This window comes from Ips typographus, linkage group LG16 (assembly GCF_016097725.1).
Source record: "Ips typographus isolate SLU linkage group LG16, UJ_Ityp_2.0, whole genome shotgun sequence".
Lineage (NCBI taxonomy): Eukaryota > Metazoa > Arthropoda > Insecta > Coleoptera > Curculionidae > Ips > Ips typographus.
The window spans coordinates 8,009,961-8,028,906 of NC_138437.1; the positions used below are offsets into that span (position 1 = coordinate 8,009,961).

General features: G+C 33.7%; 4 protein-coding genes and 1 long non-coding RNA gene across 10 annotated transcripts in view; 2 read left to right on the forward strand and 3 right to left on the reverse strand.

Moving 5' to 3' along the window:
* Window positions 1-1,596: 1,596 nt before the first annotated feature.
* LOC145739128 (uncharacterized) lies at window positions 1,597-6,464 on the reverse strand. Of its 3 annotated transcripts, none has more exons than XM_081994506.1 (2): window positions 6,342-6,464; window positions 1,597-4,194 (listed from the first exon to the last, which is right to left on the reverse strand). In XM_081994506.1, exon 2 carries the CDS (start codon window positions 4,188-4,190, stop codon window positions 2,061-2,063), a length of 2,130 nt encoding a protein of 709 aa, XP_081850632.1. In that variant the 5' UTR covers window positions 4,191-4,194; window positions 6,342-6,464; the 3' UTR covers window positions 1,597-2,060. The 3 variants fall into 3 exon arrangements, with proteins under 3 accessions (XP_081850632.1, XP_081850634.1, XP_081850633.1); XM_081994508.1 differs by lacking the exon at window positions 6,342-6,464 and adding an exon at window positions 5,332-5,457; XM_081994507.1 differs by lacking the exon at window positions 6,342-6,464 and adding an exon at window positions 4,624-4,764.
* A 1,618-nt stretch (window positions 6,465-8,082) lies between these two features.
* LOC145739132 (uncharacterized) lies at window positions 8,083-9,914 on the forward strand. Its single transcript, XR_014180901.1, has 5 exons — window positions 8,083-8,307; window positions 8,366-8,989; window positions 9,053-9,237; window positions 9,294-9,404; window positions 9,456-9,914. It is a non-coding gene; the product is annotated as an uncharacterized LOC145739132 (long non-coding RNA).
* Lgr3 (Leucine-rich repeat-containing G protein-coupled receptor 3) lies at window positions 9,364-14,337 on the reverse strand. 3 transcript variants are annotated; one of them, XM_081994505.1, is made up of 18 exons: window positions 13,335-14,337; window positions 12,294-12,413; window positions 12,145-12,237; window positions 11,975-12,089; window positions 11,832-11,900; window positions 11,699-11,770; window positions 11,507-11,650; window positions 11,382-11,453; window positions 11,258-11,329; window positions 11,133-11,204; window positions 11,008-11,079; window positions 10,881-10,952; window positions 10,687-10,826; window positions 10,465-10,626; window positions 10,119-10,415; window positions 9,941-10,070; window positions 9,706-9,889; window positions 9,364-9,650 (listed from the first exon to the last, which is right to left on the reverse strand). In XM_081994505.1, exons 1-18 carry the CDS (start codon window positions 13,420-13,422, stop codon window positions 9,597-9,599), a joined length of 2,028 nt encoding a protein of 675 aa, XP_081850631.1. In that variant the 5' UTR covers window positions 13,423-14,337; the 3' UTR covers window positions 9,364-9,596. The 3 variants fall into 3 exon arrangements, with proteins under 3 accessions (XP_081850631.1, XP_081850628.1, XP_081850630.1); XM_081994502.1 differs by having other exon boundaries at window positions 9,699-9,889; window positions 13,335-14,327; XM_081994504.1 differs by lacking the exon at window positions 13,335-14,337 and adding an exon at window positions 12,535-12,668 and having other exon boundaries at window positions 9,699-9,889.
* Window positions 14,338-14,800: 463 nt separating this feature from the next.
* Window positions 14,801-15,811, forward strand: Tapdelta (Translocon-associated protein delta). Its single transcript, XM_081994511.1, has 2 exons — window positions 14,801-15,156; window positions 15,302-15,811. Exons 1-2 carry the CDS (start codon window positions 14,911-14,913, stop codon window positions 15,560-15,562), a joined length of 507 nt encoding a protein of 168 aa, XP_081850637.1. The 5' UTR covers window positions 14,801-14,910; the 3' UTR covers window positions 15,563-15,811.
* Window positions 15,812-15,847: 36 nt separating this feature from the next.
* LOC145739129 (A-type potassium channel modulatory protein KCNIP1-like) overlaps window positions 15,848-18,946 on the reverse strand; it is a 44,287-nt gene continuing 41,188 nt past the window's right edge. For both annotated transcript variants that reach the window (XM_081994509.1, XM_081994510.1), the window contains 3 exons: window positions 17,601-17,748; window positions 17,486-17,550; window positions 15,848-17,429 (listed from right to left, as the gene is read on the reverse strand). In XM_081994509.1, the coding sequence (XP_081850635.1) occupies window positions 17,319-17,429; window positions 17,486-17,550; window positions 17,601-17,748 (324 nt within the window). In that variant the 3' untranslated portion in view covers window positions 15,848-17,318. The remainder of the gene's footprint in view (window positions 17,430-17,485; window positions 17,551-17,600; window positions 17,749-18,946) is intronic.

Consider the following 18,946-nt stretch of genomic DNA (forward strand, 5'->3'; position numbering starts at 1 on the left):
TGTCAGAGTAATCTTAACTAGGGGGAAACTTACCCAACGATGGTAATTGCGCTAACTTTTTGAGCTTTTGTTGCCTGTGTGGGTGATTGTGACAAAACGGTTGTTGAACAACGTATTCAATGTATAGAAAGCACTTTAGCATGCGGCTGTACAGTTTTATTGTGTTGAAAGCATAACGCTTTGCACTTGGTACAGTTTTATTGTGTTGAAAGCATAACGCTTTGCACTTGGTACCAATTTAATGTGTTGAAAGCATAACGCTTTGCACTTGGTACAGTTTTATTGTGTTGAAAGCATAACGCTTTGCACTTGGTACCGATTTAATGTGTTGAAAGCATAACGCTTTGCACTTGGTACAGTTTTATTGTGTTGAAAGCATAACGCTTTGCACTTGGTACCGATTTAATGTGTTGAAAGCATAACGCTTTGCACTTGGTACAGTTTTATTGTGTTGAAAGCATAACGCTTTGCACTTGGTACCGATTTAATGTGTTGAAAGCATAACGCTTTGCACTTGGTACAGTTTTATTGTGTTGAAAGCATAACGCTTTGCACTTGGTACCGATTTAATGTGTTGAAAGCATAACGCTTTGCACTTGGTACAGTTTTATTGTGTTGAAAGCATAACGCTTTGCACTTGGTACCGATTTAATGTGTTGAAAGCATAACGCTTTGCACTTGGTACAGTTTTATTGTGTTGAAAGCATAACGCTTTGCACTTGGTACCGATTTAATGTGTTGAAAGCATAACGCTTTGCACTTGGTACAGTTTTATTGTGTTGAAAGCATAACGCTTTGCACTTGGTACCGATTTAATGTGTTGAAAGCATAACGCTTTGCACTTGGTACAGTTTTATTGTGTTGAAAGCATAACGCTTTGCACTTGGTACCGATTTAATGTGTTGAAAGCATAACGCTTTGCACTTGGTACAGTTTTATTGTGTTGAAAGCATAACACTTTGCACTTAGTACCGTTTTAATGTGTTGAAAGCATAACGCTTTGCACTTGGTACGTTTTTATTGTCTTGTAAGCAGAACGCTTTACATTTATTCGAATTAATTGTCGTTTTTTTAATTTGTTATTATTTGGTGAATTAACTTGTTCTGTCACATTCATTGCACCAGGCATCCCTTGTATCGATTAAATAATTGTCGTACGATCCTGCTGGTTTTTCTGTTGTTACAGGACTTGGTAATTCGAGAGCGAATTACGTGTCAGGTTGGCCGTGTTAGCAATCATATCAAGATGGCGAGCCTACCGTGAGAACTTCACACGGGCTCGTGGTACTTGAGGGCGTCTTTTATCAACCACTCTTGGATGGCGACATATTTATTGGTGTAAAAGGACGTCTTTGGGAATTTGCTAGGCTAAGTTATTTTAAGTGTCCTTAGCATTATTATTGTAACAGATAAGAGATAGGGGTATGTAATATGATACTTGTGAGACGGGTGCTCTTAGGATGTTTAGTTAAGGGATGGCAGAAAAGTGGAGGGCATTCTGATATTCACCAGCAGAGAGAGTGGTATATTGGAATAAGAATCATTAAATTGGTTTAGTACGGGGAAATTTGTTTTTATTCTTCCCTCAATTCTTACATATATAAACAATAAAATATGATTAAGACTATTAACGACTTAAACCTACATGCCTTACGTTATTTTTAACACAGTCACCAAGTAATTTTGTTTTTTTTTTGCAAGTCAACTTTTATTTTAGTTTATTCTTATTCTTATATTATTACAATAGCAGTTTTTTTTTAAGAATTGGAATTGAATAAACTACAATGTCAACTAAATGTTAAAACCTCTTACAGATTACACCACAGGGAAACAGACTTATACAAAATAATTTTTGTTATACCTTATCACAAGTCTAGTTTGTGTTTGCTCTGTTTAGAAACTAAAGATTACTACTGAGAAACTTAAAGTAATTACTATCAAATAACGATATATTTTTTAAGTTTCTATAGACAACCTTTTTCGTTATTATTCCAGAACATTGCCAAACTAGGCTTATAAATAAGTATACAAATTTAAAATATGATTGCATGCTCAAAAAATCATGGGTTAGTATGAACGGTGGGATTTATAGTGGGAAATTCATAGCGTTTCACCTTAGGAGTTTCAGGTCCAGGCAAAACTTCTTCAGACAAAGGTTTGTAAATAGATCCACTGTGTTTCTTTTCGAAGTGGCTTTGTAATCGTGGAATTTTAAACCTTGGTAAGTTAGCTCTGTGCAAGTTATTATTACGTCGTAATACGCACAAGGTGATAACTACAGCCATAATTAGTACTGATAAAGCAGTCAAAACGAAAACTGACGTTATAGAGAGTATGTAGGATACTCTAGCCAAATTAACGTTTTGGTTTTCCACTGCCCCAACTTTCAATTTGTTATCGCTGTATTCAGTTCTGTAGTCCTCTTCAATTTCGGACTTGTAATCCTCGTCATCGTACTCATCTTCTTCATCGTCATCTTCGTCTTCATCATCGTCAATATCATCAGTTTCATTGTCGTCCACACCTTTATCGAAAGTCGATTTATTTATATAATCTTGCATGTTGGAGTCAAATTCTTGCTCGTCGTCATCATCATCATTATCATCATCATCGTCATCGAAATTAAGACAATGTCCCTCAAGTAGATTATCCCAATTATTAGGAACAAAATCGTCAATAGTATCGATCATTTGTAACTGGTTGCTATGTTGGTTCTCTACTAATGCTACTAATTCTTTTTTTAAGTAATTGGTTGCATTGCATACAATTTCATCGAACACCAATGGGTTATTGTGTAAATCTATAATTCGTAATTTTGGTATCTTCTGAAAATCTGACACACTTAATGTAACCAGTTCATTATTGGCTAAGTAAAGATTTTTTAACGAATTCAACATGACAGTGCTATTAGGATTGGTCCAAAGTTTGACAAGGCCACAGTTGCTAACATCCAATTTGCTCAAAACTTCATTGAACTGGAAGAGCTCAGGACTCAATTTTAGCAGTGGATTGCCAGCAAGAGAAATAAATTCTAAGTTTCTATTAGAGTCAAAGTCTCCAATAGAAAGTTTTAAATTGTTAAAGGACAAATCCAAAATAACCAAGCTTTTGATGTACATCAAAGTACCCTTGATGTTGGTCAAATTATTGTAAGACAAGTCTAATGTCACAATAGCTGGCATGAATGCAAATGTTTCATAATTTACATATTTCAGTCCACAGCTTTTGCAAGAAAAGTAATAGATCTGGAAATTCATCTGTTCAATTAAGGTAAAGTTTGGAAGAGTCTCAAAGTTGTTTCCATCAAGAACAACTTTTTGGAGTTTTGGATTTCCACTGAAAATGTTATCGTCCAGCCTTGTCAAACTATTGTTAGATAAAATTAGCGTTTGAAGAGAACGCATAGGCGCTAAATCTTCAGCTTTTAGATTTGAAATTTTATTATTGTGTAGATTAAGTTCATTTAATTCAACTAATCTTTGACTGGAAGCCAAACTGAAAGAAGAAAGAAAACAGTTTTTCAATGACAGGGTTTCTAATGAGTTCGATGTGTTCAATGCGAATAGTTTAAGTGGATTGTTATCCAAATACAAACTGTTTAATTCTATGTTATTTACAAAAACATCCCCAATAATCCTCGACAATTCATTGTTAGAGAGATGTAAGGTCTGTAAGTTGAATAACTCGGCAAAATCAGTGACAGCCACATTCCTAATGTAGTTGCCAGACAAGTTTAAAAACTGCAAATTGTAGAAGTAAGCTAAAGGAGGGATTTTATCTAATCTGCAGTTTCCAAAGTGTAATTCCTCCATTCTGTTCGATACCAACACTGGCTCATCCTCGAATCCGCAGTCAGCAAATTGCACCTTGGTAATGTTATCAAATGCTTGCTTATCTATAGATCCGATTTGGGTGTTTTCAATTATGACATTCTCTAATAAGGGAAAACGCTTGAAGGCATCTTCTTTGATCTCGTCAATTATCAGATTAGAGAATTTCATGACCTTCATTTTATTATACAATTGTCCAAGTAGGGTGGAATTGATAGTTAAGGGTCCGTCGCATTCCAAAACACGAAGCATATTCGGCAAAAGGTTCTCGCATTTGCAGTTTCTTATGCAGTTCACAGGGCCTACCCGTGGCAATGCAAATGCCACGGATACCCCTACTAGTAATAAGAGGAGTTTCATTTATCTGAAAAGAAAAAAAAAAAGTTAAAACAATGAAATCAAAGTGCAAAACGTGTGCAAAATTATCTGACACCGTGGTACTTTATTTAATAAAAGATTACTGTTCTACAAAGTACTTTAAAATCCTTTGTATAAAATTATTCGGATTAAAAGTGAACCCGAGAAATTTGCACTTGAAATGCAGGTGCCTCTCTTCTGATACTTGGTTGCACCTGCATGGCCTAAAAAACACACCCTTGACCAATGGATTATACATCACATGTTCCTGAAGAAATTCATTCTCATATTGTTTTCAGAAAAATCTTAAGGCACGTGAAAGACATACAGACAGACAGGAAATCTAGTAAGTTTATTCATAATGAAGTACCAACTCAATCAAGTAAGTATCATAAAATTCAAATTAACTGAATTAAAAGTGGATTATTAAACTTACAACTGGTTTAGATGTAACTGCAGATTAACGTCTTTTCAATATCTTTTTTACACCAACTAAGCACTATTATAGGAGATTACAGTCACAAACACCCACACCACAATAAAACAATCCACACATTAAATTATCAGATATGTTTTTAAGAAATGAGTGTGAAAAAAACCGTAACGTGTAATAGGGATTTATGATCTAAAAATTATCAACTAAATTAAATATTTGGGAAGAAAAAATTATGACTGACTGTGTTTTCCAATTCCTATTTAACGCAAAAACAATGACCTTACTGAAATAGTACCGTTATCATTTACTTAAAATAATGGTTATAAGTTTGGGAAAAAACTACTGAATGTCACTGAGCAAGTTTACTGGAAATTTATTATAATTCGACTGCTCATGTTTTTGTTTTGTTCTAATCTTAAAAGTACATTGGCAAAATCTGAAACAGAAGATGTCATGATGTCAGGACAGATATCAACAACAGCGTAGCACATTTGCTTTGTCTAACACCATGGCGCTATTTATTGTTTCTAAAATAAATTTATTTGCATAGCGATTTATGAAGTCGGCTAAAACCACAATAGAACCACGTTTTATAAACATGTGACCTAAAACGACATAAAAAATTGTCTAGTTTGTTTTTCGGTTTAACTGTATAAAATTGCGTTGTATGTAAAAGGCGTTTGTATGGTGTAAAACTTAAAATCTTACCAGAAAACGTTTCTTGACGAGGTTCGTACAAAACTGAGAAATCAAGGTAAAAATCCTAAAAGGTGATAATTATTTTGTAGTGGCACTACAAGATACCATATATCGTCTACGTGATTACTATTCTATCGATGGCTATTTTTAAGGACACAATATTTTAGGAAGTCATTGAGGTTACTTTAGTTTACCATATGCTGCATCAAATATTATATTAAGTCACAAATAATATTTAAAACAACTTTGTATTATTCAGTACTACTCAGTTCTATACAATTAACTCGAAAACAATATTAACGGTATTAACTGAGTTATCATTGTGATCCTATCGCCGTATTGAAGTATAAAGGAACCTTGGTACTTGGCGCAACCAAATTAGTTCCCCAACAATGAGTCCTTGTTTTATTTTATAATAAATTGATGATTTTACGTTCAATAATTGCAAATAAAGAATCGGTTTTTTTATCAAACCAACATGTTTTAATATTAGGTTGCATACAAAATAATATTCGGTTACTGCGTACTGACTCAAAATTGATAAAATGATGACACATGAAAATTATACCAATTTTTGATTCACTTTTATTTAAACATGCATAACTATACTTTTCAGTATAATAATAATTCTAGGTTTAACACATACACACAGAGGCGGAAAAGCTAATAAATTGTTAGATCGTTTTTCAATAAGGTATGCAGCCTGTGTCACAAAGCAAATTGGCTATTTGCATATTTGATATATTATTAAACGTAATAAGTTGAACTTGTGATACTCAACTATTTATAGATATATAATTTCTTATCAGTTACAATCGATAATCCATAGGATTTTTTACAATACATATAGTTGCATTTTTGATACTTTTGCATCAGGAATACAGAAACCAATTCATACAGCCTTGATCATCTCTCAGCATGTCACCTTCTCTATCTAAAGCTAAACTACTTCCGATAACGTTATTTTTAATATCTTATCAAATAAGAAAAACTTAAACAAGCGTTTAATTGTTACTTACCAAACGTTCGGAAATCCTCAACAACTAAACTGCAAAAAAGGTCACAAGTAAATTAACACAGCAAACTCTATCGTACCGACCGATTCGATTTGAGTGAACTGAAGTGGTACTTACCTGACCAGGTAATCCGAGCAGTGTTGCCATTAATTTTTATCACACTTTTGAGTACGTTCACAGTCGCAAGAACTGATACTTGTTAAATGAATCATTAAAATAAAAACTATAATATCCACTAAAAATAATACTTGCAACAATAGAGAGTATTTGAAAATGTATTCGAAAAATTCATGTTTAAAATAATGTGGCAACATTGAACCCACTTTTCTCCCCTCTTCACGTGTTTGGTAAGGTTCCGCCCACGAGTCTACGTCAGTGTGGTTCAGCATGGTACTTTCAGATGGCGACTCGAGGTACCATTTTTGTCGGTGTCATCAGAAACAAATGTGATTGCACCCATTTATATAGAGTAAATAAAAACCCGACGGTAAAAATTTTAGTGGTCTGTAACCCTGAAACCAACTATTTTATCATAACTTTGAACTTCGAGTGGTTCCGCCCACGTCATATCGCAGTTCTCCATGATATATTTAGATGGCGACTCGCGGTACCATTACAAAAATTTGTTGCTAATACTCATGACTCTGATGCATTATTTTTTGGTTTTTGCTACTAAAAGTAAAAAAAAAACTAAAAGTTGTAGTACCTTATCTAATCAGTAAGTCATTTTAGTGTTGCTCAAACATTCTTTCAGTAATAAAATTTATGATCTTTGTGACTGATACTTACGTTGAAAAGGCTGTTTTGAGAATTAGTTGACCCAAACCACAGGCATTGTCAGCAGGTACCGAAACCTCTTATCATTAATTCCATCTTGCTAAAAGGTGAAATTTCTTATTTATGACATATTTCCGAAAATGTTTTTTTTTTTAATTACCCTTAAAAGAATATTGGAGCCAAACAGATTTTTTACACTCTGTATTTCAAAAATGGTGAAGTTATGAACCTTGTGTCACAGTGTATTATAAAAATGCACCCTTAACAACTCTTTCACAGTTAATTAATTTACTGGGTTGTCAATTTTCTTTAATAACCACGTGTCACTGTGCTACTTTTTAGAGAATACAAAACGACTTTTTTTAAACATCAAGATACATGCAAATGGGCCGCATTCGTTTTCGCGCTCCATAGAGCGAGCAGAGCTTTTTTGACGTCACGATGACGTAATTTGGGAAAACCATAATTTGACCACTTGTCAAATTACGTCATTGTGACGTCAAAAACGCTCTGCTTGCTCCATGGAGCTTGAAAACGAATGCGGCCAGGGTGTACATCTATAGCTAAAGTTTATCCCAGGACTAACGGCAGTGACAATGAATAAAAAAAATGTAAACATAGCAGGAAGGAGCAATAGCAAACAAAGTGGGTGACAGAAACAAGGGGGAGTAATATGGCGGCCGTCAATACTTGTTAATCTTGTCCACTGTACAACTTAATTTAAATTTGCAAAACTCAACTGTTAAAGAACCACAAACTAAAACTATACTACAACAAATACAAACAACAAATTTTTGCGGGTTTGAAACTCCAAACTTTCAATGACTTTGCGTCAATTCAACTGCGCAGTAGGCGAATGCGCAATCAAAGTAGGTGGACTTCCGTCCCCCTCGCTTAATGCACAAACGAGTTATAATTTGTATTATTGTTACCTCCTGATACTTGTTCTTTTTACTCATTGGGCAGTGACTTAATAATTGTCGTTCTTTGTCTATTAGTTGCAAACTGAGCAAGACGGAAATTTGACGTCATTCATGTTTTAACTAATCGTTAAAATTCGGGAAAATTCGGCGTTGGCGCTGCCGTCAACACCATTTAAAATTTATAATTTTGGTTGTTTGGGCGTTTGTTGACAGTTTCTTCGAACTTATCCCGTTGCAACTTAAATTTGTCGATTAGGTTATTATTTTGTGTGAGTTGCTTTTCATATTTTGATCTTTTCGGTAACCGAAAATGTCTAAACATTACAGTGAGAACGAAGAGCGGCTAATAGATGTTTCATGTGACATACATGTTGGTTGTTGCTTACCTTACTTTGCAGGTTTTCCATCGAGAAAAATAACACACACAGTTCAGAATCACTACCAACACCAGCCTGCACAATTGAAGTAAAATAATAACGACACTGATTTAATTTTTTGGAACGTTTGTATATTTTGCTTTTACCAGGTTAACCTCACTCTTATGAGTCTTGTCAAATCGGTAACAACTGTCAATGTCAATTGTCAACCAATATGTTTCTATCCTTTGCTAACCGTAAAAACACACTGATGCCATGTTGCCGAATATTCTCGTTAACAAGGTATTTATAGACAAAACAATTTTCTTGCACTGACATAAAGCATTACTAGGCAAAAAATAAAAATAGTTTTTTAAAAATGATGTTTCACCTATACGTTATGAACACATAATATCTTGGTTATCATAACGCCCTGAAACCTTTTTTAATATTAGCAATGGCATTTTTATTCTTTCATGTCATAAAAACTAGGTATTCCCTACCTTAGGATGCTCTTGAGTTTTTAGGTAATACACTTTCGTTAGTTTTTGCCATTTTCACTGACTGACAGGACTATCAAAGTCACATCATTCAGGTAAAATAAACGCTAAACACCTTACTCTTCCATGTCAGAAACAGTAAATAATTGCTGAATTAGGTGAAACATAAAACATTATATGCACCACAGGCCTTAAGGAGAGTACCTAACCTAACGCCCTTGGTGCATAAATAGCTATAAATCACCGGGAATCTGGAAGGCTCAAGCTGACAATAACCGCAAAATATCAATGAAAAGCTTTGGAACTAATCTAAGACATTCGGCTGGGATGGAGAGTCTTGATGGTGAGTAAAAATTCAAAAACGTGAGTTTAAAGGAACCAGTGGCTTTATTCTAAAAGGCACCATTTGGCTCTTTTTGAAATCTTTTATCATCGCTTTGGCTGGTCACAAAAAACAAAACTGTATAGGTACTTGGTATGCTTTTATTAACACCAAATTTCAATACAATGGTACATATGAAAAAGCAATAGGTTTGTGATGTTTTAATTAATTTTTTGTAGAACTTTTAATATCCTGTACGTTGGTGATATTGAAAATTTCACCAGGGATTTGGTCCATGTTGGTTAACTTCTTTAAACAATTGGGGATTTTCACTAATCTCTTGCGGTATTTCCTTGTTGTGAATGTATATAAAATTGGATTTAGAGAGGAGTTGATTGGGAGTACAAATACAACCAGCCATCCATAGATGTCAGCTTTAAAACCACTTTTTAGTAGATATTTTATCAGTTACCAAGACTCACCATTAACCTGGAAGTTAAAGTAAACCACCACTTTTGCTATAATAATTGGTAACCAGCAAGCAATATTAGCCAACACGATGAAAAAAAATCTAATGGCAAATTGACTGTCATTAATTGGCATTGAAGTGGCGTTTCTTGTATTTTTGATGTTTATAAACATCGCAGCGTATGTGTAGATTATTATCAATAGACTGTAATAAAGGTATTACAATTTGATTGTATATTGTGGTAAAAGTAGTCACCTTGGAGCATTGATTCCAAAAAATATAACAGCTGAGTACTCCCACCCTATAGAATAAGGGTCATCAATATACAAGGGAAGGCAGAGACCGTTCACACCGTAGTATTTGGTGCTTGACAGAAAACTTACAACTAAACAGATTAACGTAGCACTAAGTTATACATTGACAAAAAAATTACCAGGGATTATTGAAATGCTCAACGCAAAACACCAAATACAGAACACAACTCTCCAGGTCTCTTTCAAATTTAAAGATCCACACTTTTGGTATGGCATTGTAATAACAAAATATCGATCCACTGACAGGAAAACTAAAAATATTACAGATACTTCCAAGGAAGTCATTCCTAAAATTCCAGTTATAACACAATTCCATGAAGACATCCATAATCTAGCTTTTTCATGGTAAGTGTCACGGTATTCTAGATCGTGGTATGCAATTATAAGGAGATAGATTCCCATGAGACTGTCACCCACTACAACAAAGCAATAGTACACAACACTAGCTGAAAAGCTACTGAAAACCTGCTAGATTTTTTATAACAACACTAAGATTTTTGTTTTCGTCTTTGAACAGGAACCTTCCAAACAAAACCAAACCATTCCCACTTAGGGTGATAATGCACATGAGCCAGTTGGAGTACCTAAAAATTGGCTTGAAAAGCAGCTGATCCACTGAAGATATTCCTTAAATCAAACAAAACATATAATTCACTTAAAGAAAAGTTTCCAATGTGTAATAGCTACCATCTGATAATGGCCTGCATCTGGGAACTGTCGTAGCAAAAGTGCAATAACTATAAGACTTGAAATAAATCCACTGCAAAGAACTCAGGCTATTAAAAGTTTCGATTTGGTAATAGGGAATATCTACGTCCTCTAAGTGTCTGCAGCAAAAAGGGTTAAATTAAATTTTTAAGCTAACCACAAAAGTCACTTACAGAGACTGCAAATTGATTAAATTCAAAAAAACTTCGTTTGGAATCATCGTGAAGGGGTTGCTGCTTAAACATCTGAAATTATTTCAAATAACATATAATTCAGTTTTCAGAATCTGTGGTTATTTACAGTTTATTCAAGCGCCTTTGAGATGTGAAAATCCTATAGTCCATTGTAGTCAACTTGTTATTGCTTAAGTTCCTGGAAATACAACTTGTTAGAACAGTTTGATATGAAAGGAATGAAAAACTTACAGTTCTTTTAACTTCTTCAAATTCAGAAAAGCATTCCACTCTACAGTCTGTATTTCATTAGATTGTAAGTCCCTGAAAATTTTATATTTTACAAGTTTATTAATGAAATTAATAGAATTCGTTACAGGAAGTCTAGTTGTGTCAGATTGCTCAACAGCTCTCCAGAGATGTGTTTTATCTTGTTGTTGCTTAGGACCCTAAAGTCTACAACTCAATAGGAGAATTTAGTATATGAATTCACTGACTTACAACTCCAGCAGTTTAGGCAAAACAGGGAAACTCTCACCCTCCTCAAAGGTTAACAAGTTATAAGGCAAAGTCCTGAAAACTCATTTGTGTTTTATTTTAAACTAAATTTATGTAAGAGTACTTACAGCCACAAGAGTGCATCCATTCCTTCAAAGTTGCTCATGTCAATTTTTGACAACCTGTTATTGTCCACATGTAGCCACCACAAGTTGTTTAAATTACTGAAAGTCATTGGTTCTATACTGGTTAATTGATTGTTTGAAAGAAATCTAAAAACTGAAAATTCAACACAAATTTACATTTGAAAAACATCTTACAATTTTTCTAAGTTTTTTTGATTGTCAAATGTCCCAGGTTCAATATAGACTAATCCGTTGTCTTCTAGATGCCTACATCAAATTTACGATAAAATTAAAACAAAATTGGTAAAGAAAAACTACACTTGCTTACAACAGAGTTAGATTATAGCGTTTCAACGAGTCGTTCCGTAAGGTTTTAATGCTGTTGTTTTGAAGGACACTAAGAACGAAAAATAGTTAGGTAGAAAAAACATTTCTAGAAATCCTGCAAATTGATCAATAATAAATACTCACATATAGGAAACTTCAATAGAAATATCTTGTGGGACTTCAGTCAGCTGCGCGTGATTACAGTAGACTCTGGTCCTTAAACCACACTGGCAGTAAACTTCCGGAAAATATTGGACATCTAAAAAAAATCATTAAATCCACCAATAATGGCACTTTGGGTTCCTGGTTCTTACCGCATTGTTCCAAGTCGTCAGGCTCCTGCATGTTTGTAGCTAAACTTATGTTGAACATTTTTTCTATTAAGCTGGTACTTCCATGCAAGTCAGCTGAAATTATATTTTTTGTAAATTTAGGTAAATTGCTATATCCCGAATATTATTACCGCATAATACCGGATCCTCGTCTTCCCCATCTGGACAGTCATCCATAGCATTGCAAAAATGTTTAAGTGGAACACAAAATCCGCCAGAACTACAAGGACTAGTACCTTGAGGACATTCGCCTACAATTTAAATATATTGCCGAATAAATTACCTCAAAGCTTAAGTAATTAAATTCACACTCGGATACAAAATAAATTACTTTTCTTGATTGAGTAGGTAGATCAGAGAAATTAAAGTCACCTAAAGTGTTTTCCACCTTTAATTGATTAAGATCTGTCCTAGTTGGAATATTTTTTGCGTTTTTCCAGATCCAAAAAATCAAAATTTATTTGTCGTTACCGACACGTGCCAATGAAATAAGCATGTAATTAAACCTCACCGGACTTAATTAGAAGTTATAACCGCATACAAAAATAACGTGCAAATGTAAACTTGCTATTGGTTGATTGGTTCAGATTACAAATTTTTTCAATGGCATGTAAATAAATTGATACATTGTTAACCCTTGGCACTTGTGAGAATTAAATGACGATGTACCTATATGATATTATTGATTAAGTATTTCAGTAAAGATGTAATACATTGAGTTTTTTAACTCATGTTCTCTAATATAACATCTGTCCCTGACCATGGGATGTTTTACTAGCGTTGCCTCGGTAGATAGAAACCCACAAACAGGATTTTCATGTTTGCATCAAACTTATTTGATAAAATTTTGATTAGTTTCTTTTACGAATCACGTTAAAGCTGATAAACCCTGACTTACATTTATCACATCCATGGTAGGCTCTGGTTCTAGCTAATCAGAATTTATTAACTTTTTTATGATTTATGCTAGTTTTTATCTACGACTTAAGTCTTCATTCAGCAAATACATAATCTCCGCTTTGATAATTATGAGCTCGGAAAGTTTAAAATAAGAACAAAACAATTTATGAACAAATTAGGAGAGTTGCAAGCATACTTCAAAGCAATAAATATGTTTCTTACGCGACTTATTTTAATTATACCCTCTCTGGAAAACAATGAAAATCTCTTACCTTTACTATAATAATAAACAAAAACGGAAATACATAGAACAATAAAAATAATACACGCATTCAGAAAAAACTCCCGCCAATTGGACATTTGAACCGAATTGAGCACTCAACGGCAACTGAAACTTGTGAGCTTCAAGAGAAGCAATCGCTGAAAATCTACTTGTTGCGCTGGATCCATCAGGCACATACTTAATTTGCACTAGCGCTAATCATTTTTTGATTAGCTTTAAAAGGTTGTATTTAACCTGCTACCCTATACAGGATATTTAAAAAAAAGTCTAACATACATGTTTTGTTGCTCAAGTAAGTTAAACTATTTCTTTCATTACAGCTACTCTGCGTATATACACTTATTTGAAAACAATTTAAAAAGTGGTTAAAGTGACTTAAAAAAAGTTTTACAAAAAAATACTTGATCTAAGTGCAATCTCTCTACCCTTCTATAATAAACAGCACGTTTTAACGCATTAAACAAACAATTGTACGTGTTTGTTTTTGAGTTTGGGCTTAATAAAATTTTCATTTATTTGCAATAGTGCCATCCTACTTAATCCTCAATTATGGTTGTTTTGGGGACTAAAGTAATCTATTATGCATTTCCGGGTGCTGGTTTTAAACGATAACAGTTAACGTAAATGGCTTTTTTAAATTATGATAATTTTTGTGGTTTTCACAAAGAGAAAACGTCTGTATTGAAAGGCAAATTATTATTTTGGTGTCTTGCCTAAAAAATCTGTTTAGTACAGTGGACTTCATTCAGTAGAAACACCTTACTGTGGAGAGTCTAACTTTTTTTCTCAGAAACCTCTCACTACTAATTGACTAATCGGGAATAATTTTATTATTAAACTGTGGACGCGATTGTTTAAATGCGGTACATAAAATTAAGGATCTACTAGATACTGTAGACTCTAAACTAAAAACTTTATAGTATAACATTCATGCACCATAATGTCGAACAATATCTTAAGACATCAAACATTTTTTATTATGTCCCTAGAAAGAAAATAACACTTAATTTAAAAAAAAACTGTATATATGTACATACATTTTTTTGTAATAACAATTTTATGTTATTTTTTTCAAGTTTAGACATCTGTCGATAATACTTATCACACCAACGATCGATATGATCATCTATCGATAGTGAAAGGCATTCTTACTACACGTGGCGTGGTGACGTTTGCCATAGATCGATGAGTTGGCTTGCACTATTGCCAGATTTCAAAATTGTTCTATTGTTTTAAGAATTTTATTTTAATTTTCAGGTCTAATTTTTTCGAAAAAATAGGGTACACAACGTTAATTGTTCACTTGATGTAAGTTTAGTACTTGCAATCTTTGGGCAATAGCTAGCACTGAGAAGCATTAGTAATAATAGTTAAATAATAAGTGAAATATGAAAAGAAAGACGATAAGCGACAACGCTGGTGTTTGTGTTATTCAGGTTCACCTGTCAAAAAATTTCACTATACACATTTCATTTTTCATTTCTATACGTGGCCCCCCAAACAAATTGTTTTGTGACTGAAAGTGGTCTTATTTTGCATTTAGCCGTCTTTAAGAACACTCAAACATGTCTAAACAACTCGCTTTAGTTACGCTTTTTGTGATTTTCCTCGCCGGATTCAGCTCAGCCTGCACGGACCCAAAAGTAACCTCAAAATCTTTTACTACTCAAGATGCTACCATTGTGGCCCATATCGGATTTATTTCCGAATTTGAAGTTATCTGCAGTTCCGGACAGATTTCCAGCTTGTATGCTGAATTAGAGGACCACAGCATTGTTCCTGTTGCTGTAATTGGGCCCAATACCTATCAGGTGAGTTTCACCCTATAAATTGTCCCCATATGGGTGTCGTATGGGGCTTACTGTCCACTATCAGCTGTACAGATAAAATTTTATAGTTAATTTATATTACAAGGTTTGTCCTCAGTAAACTATACTATATTGTGTTTGATTTTAGGTTAGCTGGTCTGAAGACAGCAAAACAGCTAGGAAAGGCCAACACATCATCCGTATCTTTGATGAAGATGGTTATGCAGCAATCCGTAAAGCTCTGAGAGGCAATGAACCAATTTCTTCAGTACCAGAATTCTTCTCTGTAAATGTATATCACCCAGGAGCATACAATGGTCCATGGTTGAGGAGTGAGTTTGTTGCTGTTGTTATTTCCCTGTTGGTTTCATACTTTGCTATTACCACCAAGGCAAAAATTGTAGCATGAAAGTTGTGATAAGTGTATTTAATTTATTTGTTTTGTTGCATTTAATTACTGTACAGACTTTCATTGCTTGTAAATTTTGAGGTACTTCTGAGAAGTAAATTTGGATTTGTAAGACACACATGTAGCTAAGCTATATTAAGGGATGTTACATAACTCATATTTGTTTCAGTCATTTTCATATGTAATAAAATGTATATTTCCTGAATCACAAAGTAGCCAAAGCTACAAAATACAAACTGTTTTCTTATACTGAAAGTGTTTTATATGAAAAAATAAAAATCCTAATTTATGAGCATTCATCTTTATTAATCATTCTCCAATCAAGTGTCAAATGTTAATATTTGACACACAAGTTTTAATTATAACTTTTCCACTATGTGCTAAACAACAGTGACATTATGTAGGAACATAAAACATCCATGACTACCTACTTACTATTGAAGATAAAGTATTTCTATTGATTTCAATAGAACAACTGTTTTAAAGTGTTGTCCACCATAAATTAAAACTTTTAGTGGTTAGGTTGAATTAGGGTTATTCTGACAGAAATTTCAACTAACAGTTATCTTTTGAAGAAGGTTTGCTGTTTTTTATGTAATTCCTTACCAATAGGTAGTAACTAGAAGTATACTACTAGTAGGTACTGGTAAATACCAACAACTTTAGCAATCTGCTGCTTTATCTTTCTTAACTTTGTTTTATTCTATAGAGGTACATAAAAAAAGAGTAGGACTGATCCTGTGAAAACCAAAAGGTGAGATTATTTTTTTAGGAGCATTCATCTGGGATGTGTAAACTATCATTTTCTTTGAAGAACTTGTCTACACCCTGTGTTTTATTATAACAGTTGCTATTTGAAATCTTCACTAACATTACATGCATTGTCACTACACCGGTCTACTATCAAACACCGGTTCACAGAGTTTTTTATTAAAAGAGAAAGTCTGTAAACCACTGTTGGTCAATGCTGCTCTAATAATGGGGCTCAAGTTTTAGAGGAGCATTCCGTGAACGACTGTTTATGATAGGTGGACTAGTAGATGATAAACAGTCGTTCACTGTAACTTCGGCTATTCCCTAAGCACAATATCAAACATGTAAACACCACATTTAACATCAAGTCCTATAGTAGTTTAGAGGTCTTATTTTTTTAAATCCTAATACAAATGGTTTCGTAAGTACGTAAATCTGAATACTAGAGTGAATATAAATATGTGGAAATATAATTTTGTTTAACATCTAGATAGTTTAATGTAAATAGAATACAAGGTAACCTGCTTTGGAGGTCTTTATGACACTAATCCATTAGTAGAATTACCTTTAAACTTACTTTATAGCTAGGACACCTAAATAAATAAACTTACTTCTACAGTCACCCTGATCAAATTTGTCTTAACACTAAACATTGTTCATAGTCTTTATAGAACGTTATCGACATCAACATTAGACATTTATATAGTTTTAATAACAAGATTAAACATTTAACATAAACCAGTTAACAATTAACACCTTTACAGGGACACCAAAAAATAAAACTTTCTCAAAAGGACAAACGTGTCATATAACCATCCGGAAAAACATATAAAATATTTTTTAGCAACCCTGTTTACATTTATATAGTAGTAATATGAAGTAGTAGATAACTATGGCTTCTAAGAAGGGAGCCATAGTCTATGCTTAAAGTTATAGAAATGGTCACAGTAAAATACTCTGGAAAATTGGTACGATTGAAAGAGACGCGCATGAGGTAAAAAGATCACAACACAGTATCTAAGGTTTCTAACGACCTTAGAAACCTCTCATCTCTTGAAACCCAGTTTATGAGCTCCTCGATAGTGATGACGCCATCCTTGTTGGTGTCAATCAGCTATGGAATAACATAAACTGTTGTTGTTAAATCTTCACTTTATTACCTTTGCTTACATGAAAAATCCTTTCAACATGGTCCTTTGCTGAGTTGTCTTCGACTGCAGGTTGAGTGGCACGGCCTGGGAACATGATTAAAGTTTAACTAATTCACAAACATATAAAAACTTACCAAGCATTTCATAGATGCTGGAAACAACATCCACCATTTCAGCTTTGCTTATCAGACCGTCCCCATTCAAATCATACAAGCCGAAAACCCACTGCAACTTCTCCTGGATCGACCCTCTAGACACTTTTGATAGGATATTCAAAAAGTCCTGCAAGAAGTTCCGATATTATTTGCTTTGTATGTTGTTAACAGAAAAATGTGCTGTTAGCAGTAATAATTATAATAGGTCAGTATAAAACTACTGTAAGAACAACGCTAACTCTGCTATAAAAGTGTGATTTATCAATCACAATATAAAATAAAATTTTATGGACAGTACCAGTTAAAGAAGACATAAATTTCGCAATAAACTTTTATGTAACTTGTTTTTGTATTTCATGTAAATTTTGGAAGCTCTGGCTTCCTATTGCACTTCTAGTCTAGTTATCACATAATTTACAATTTTGTGATGCCTTTTAATGGAGTTCTGAACATAGAGTAAGTTCAAGATGTAAGTGCCTATTTGAAACTGAATTTGCCTCGTAAATGGAGCCGTTTGGTGTTAATAGGGCGGTCGTGCTGGTTGTAAGTAAATTTTTAAAAGGGTCACTTTTCGTGTTTTCCTTTCTCCTAGTTTTCCATTTAGATAGAGCATAGAACAGTTTGAAATTAAGTTCTATTCATTAATTTTTCAAATTGTTTCTCTATACACTTGCCACTAATTTATGGGGAATTTTCATCAGCACAAATGTTATAATCGCAAAACCTGTGACATTATATTGCAAAACTGGTTTGAAGATTAATCAAAAATTTTTCAGTAGCAAGTAAATAAACATAAAAATATATAAATCTGACAATAGTGTGAATCCATCTTCACATTTTTGTAAGGAAAGGTGATTTTCCAATGTCATGATTTATAGCGACGTTAAATAATTCATGAAGTGTGTTTTCGCTGGAATCCATATATAGATCAGTACTAAAGGCAGTTTTACAATCACGACTAGTTGATTTTATAGCAAATTGGAGTATCTTGGTATTTGTCGAAATCCAGTGGGAAAAGGACTTTGATCAAGAAGAAACGTTTTGCTATTCTGAATGGTACATGTACAATTTATCTTGGAGTCTATAACTGAATCGAGTAGCAACAGCTGCCCGAAAATACAGATTTATTATTTTGAACCCTTATTCTTGACGGAGTTTTAGAATAACACCAGGATGGGTTGCTAACCAACGAGATTCGATATTTCCCGACCTGCATAAAAACCTTCCCGTAATTTAATTTCGAAGCAGGGGTTTTTGAAACGAGATCGATTATACGAGCAAACAACCTTTAGAAACTCAACTAAGAGAAATGCAATAAATAAGAC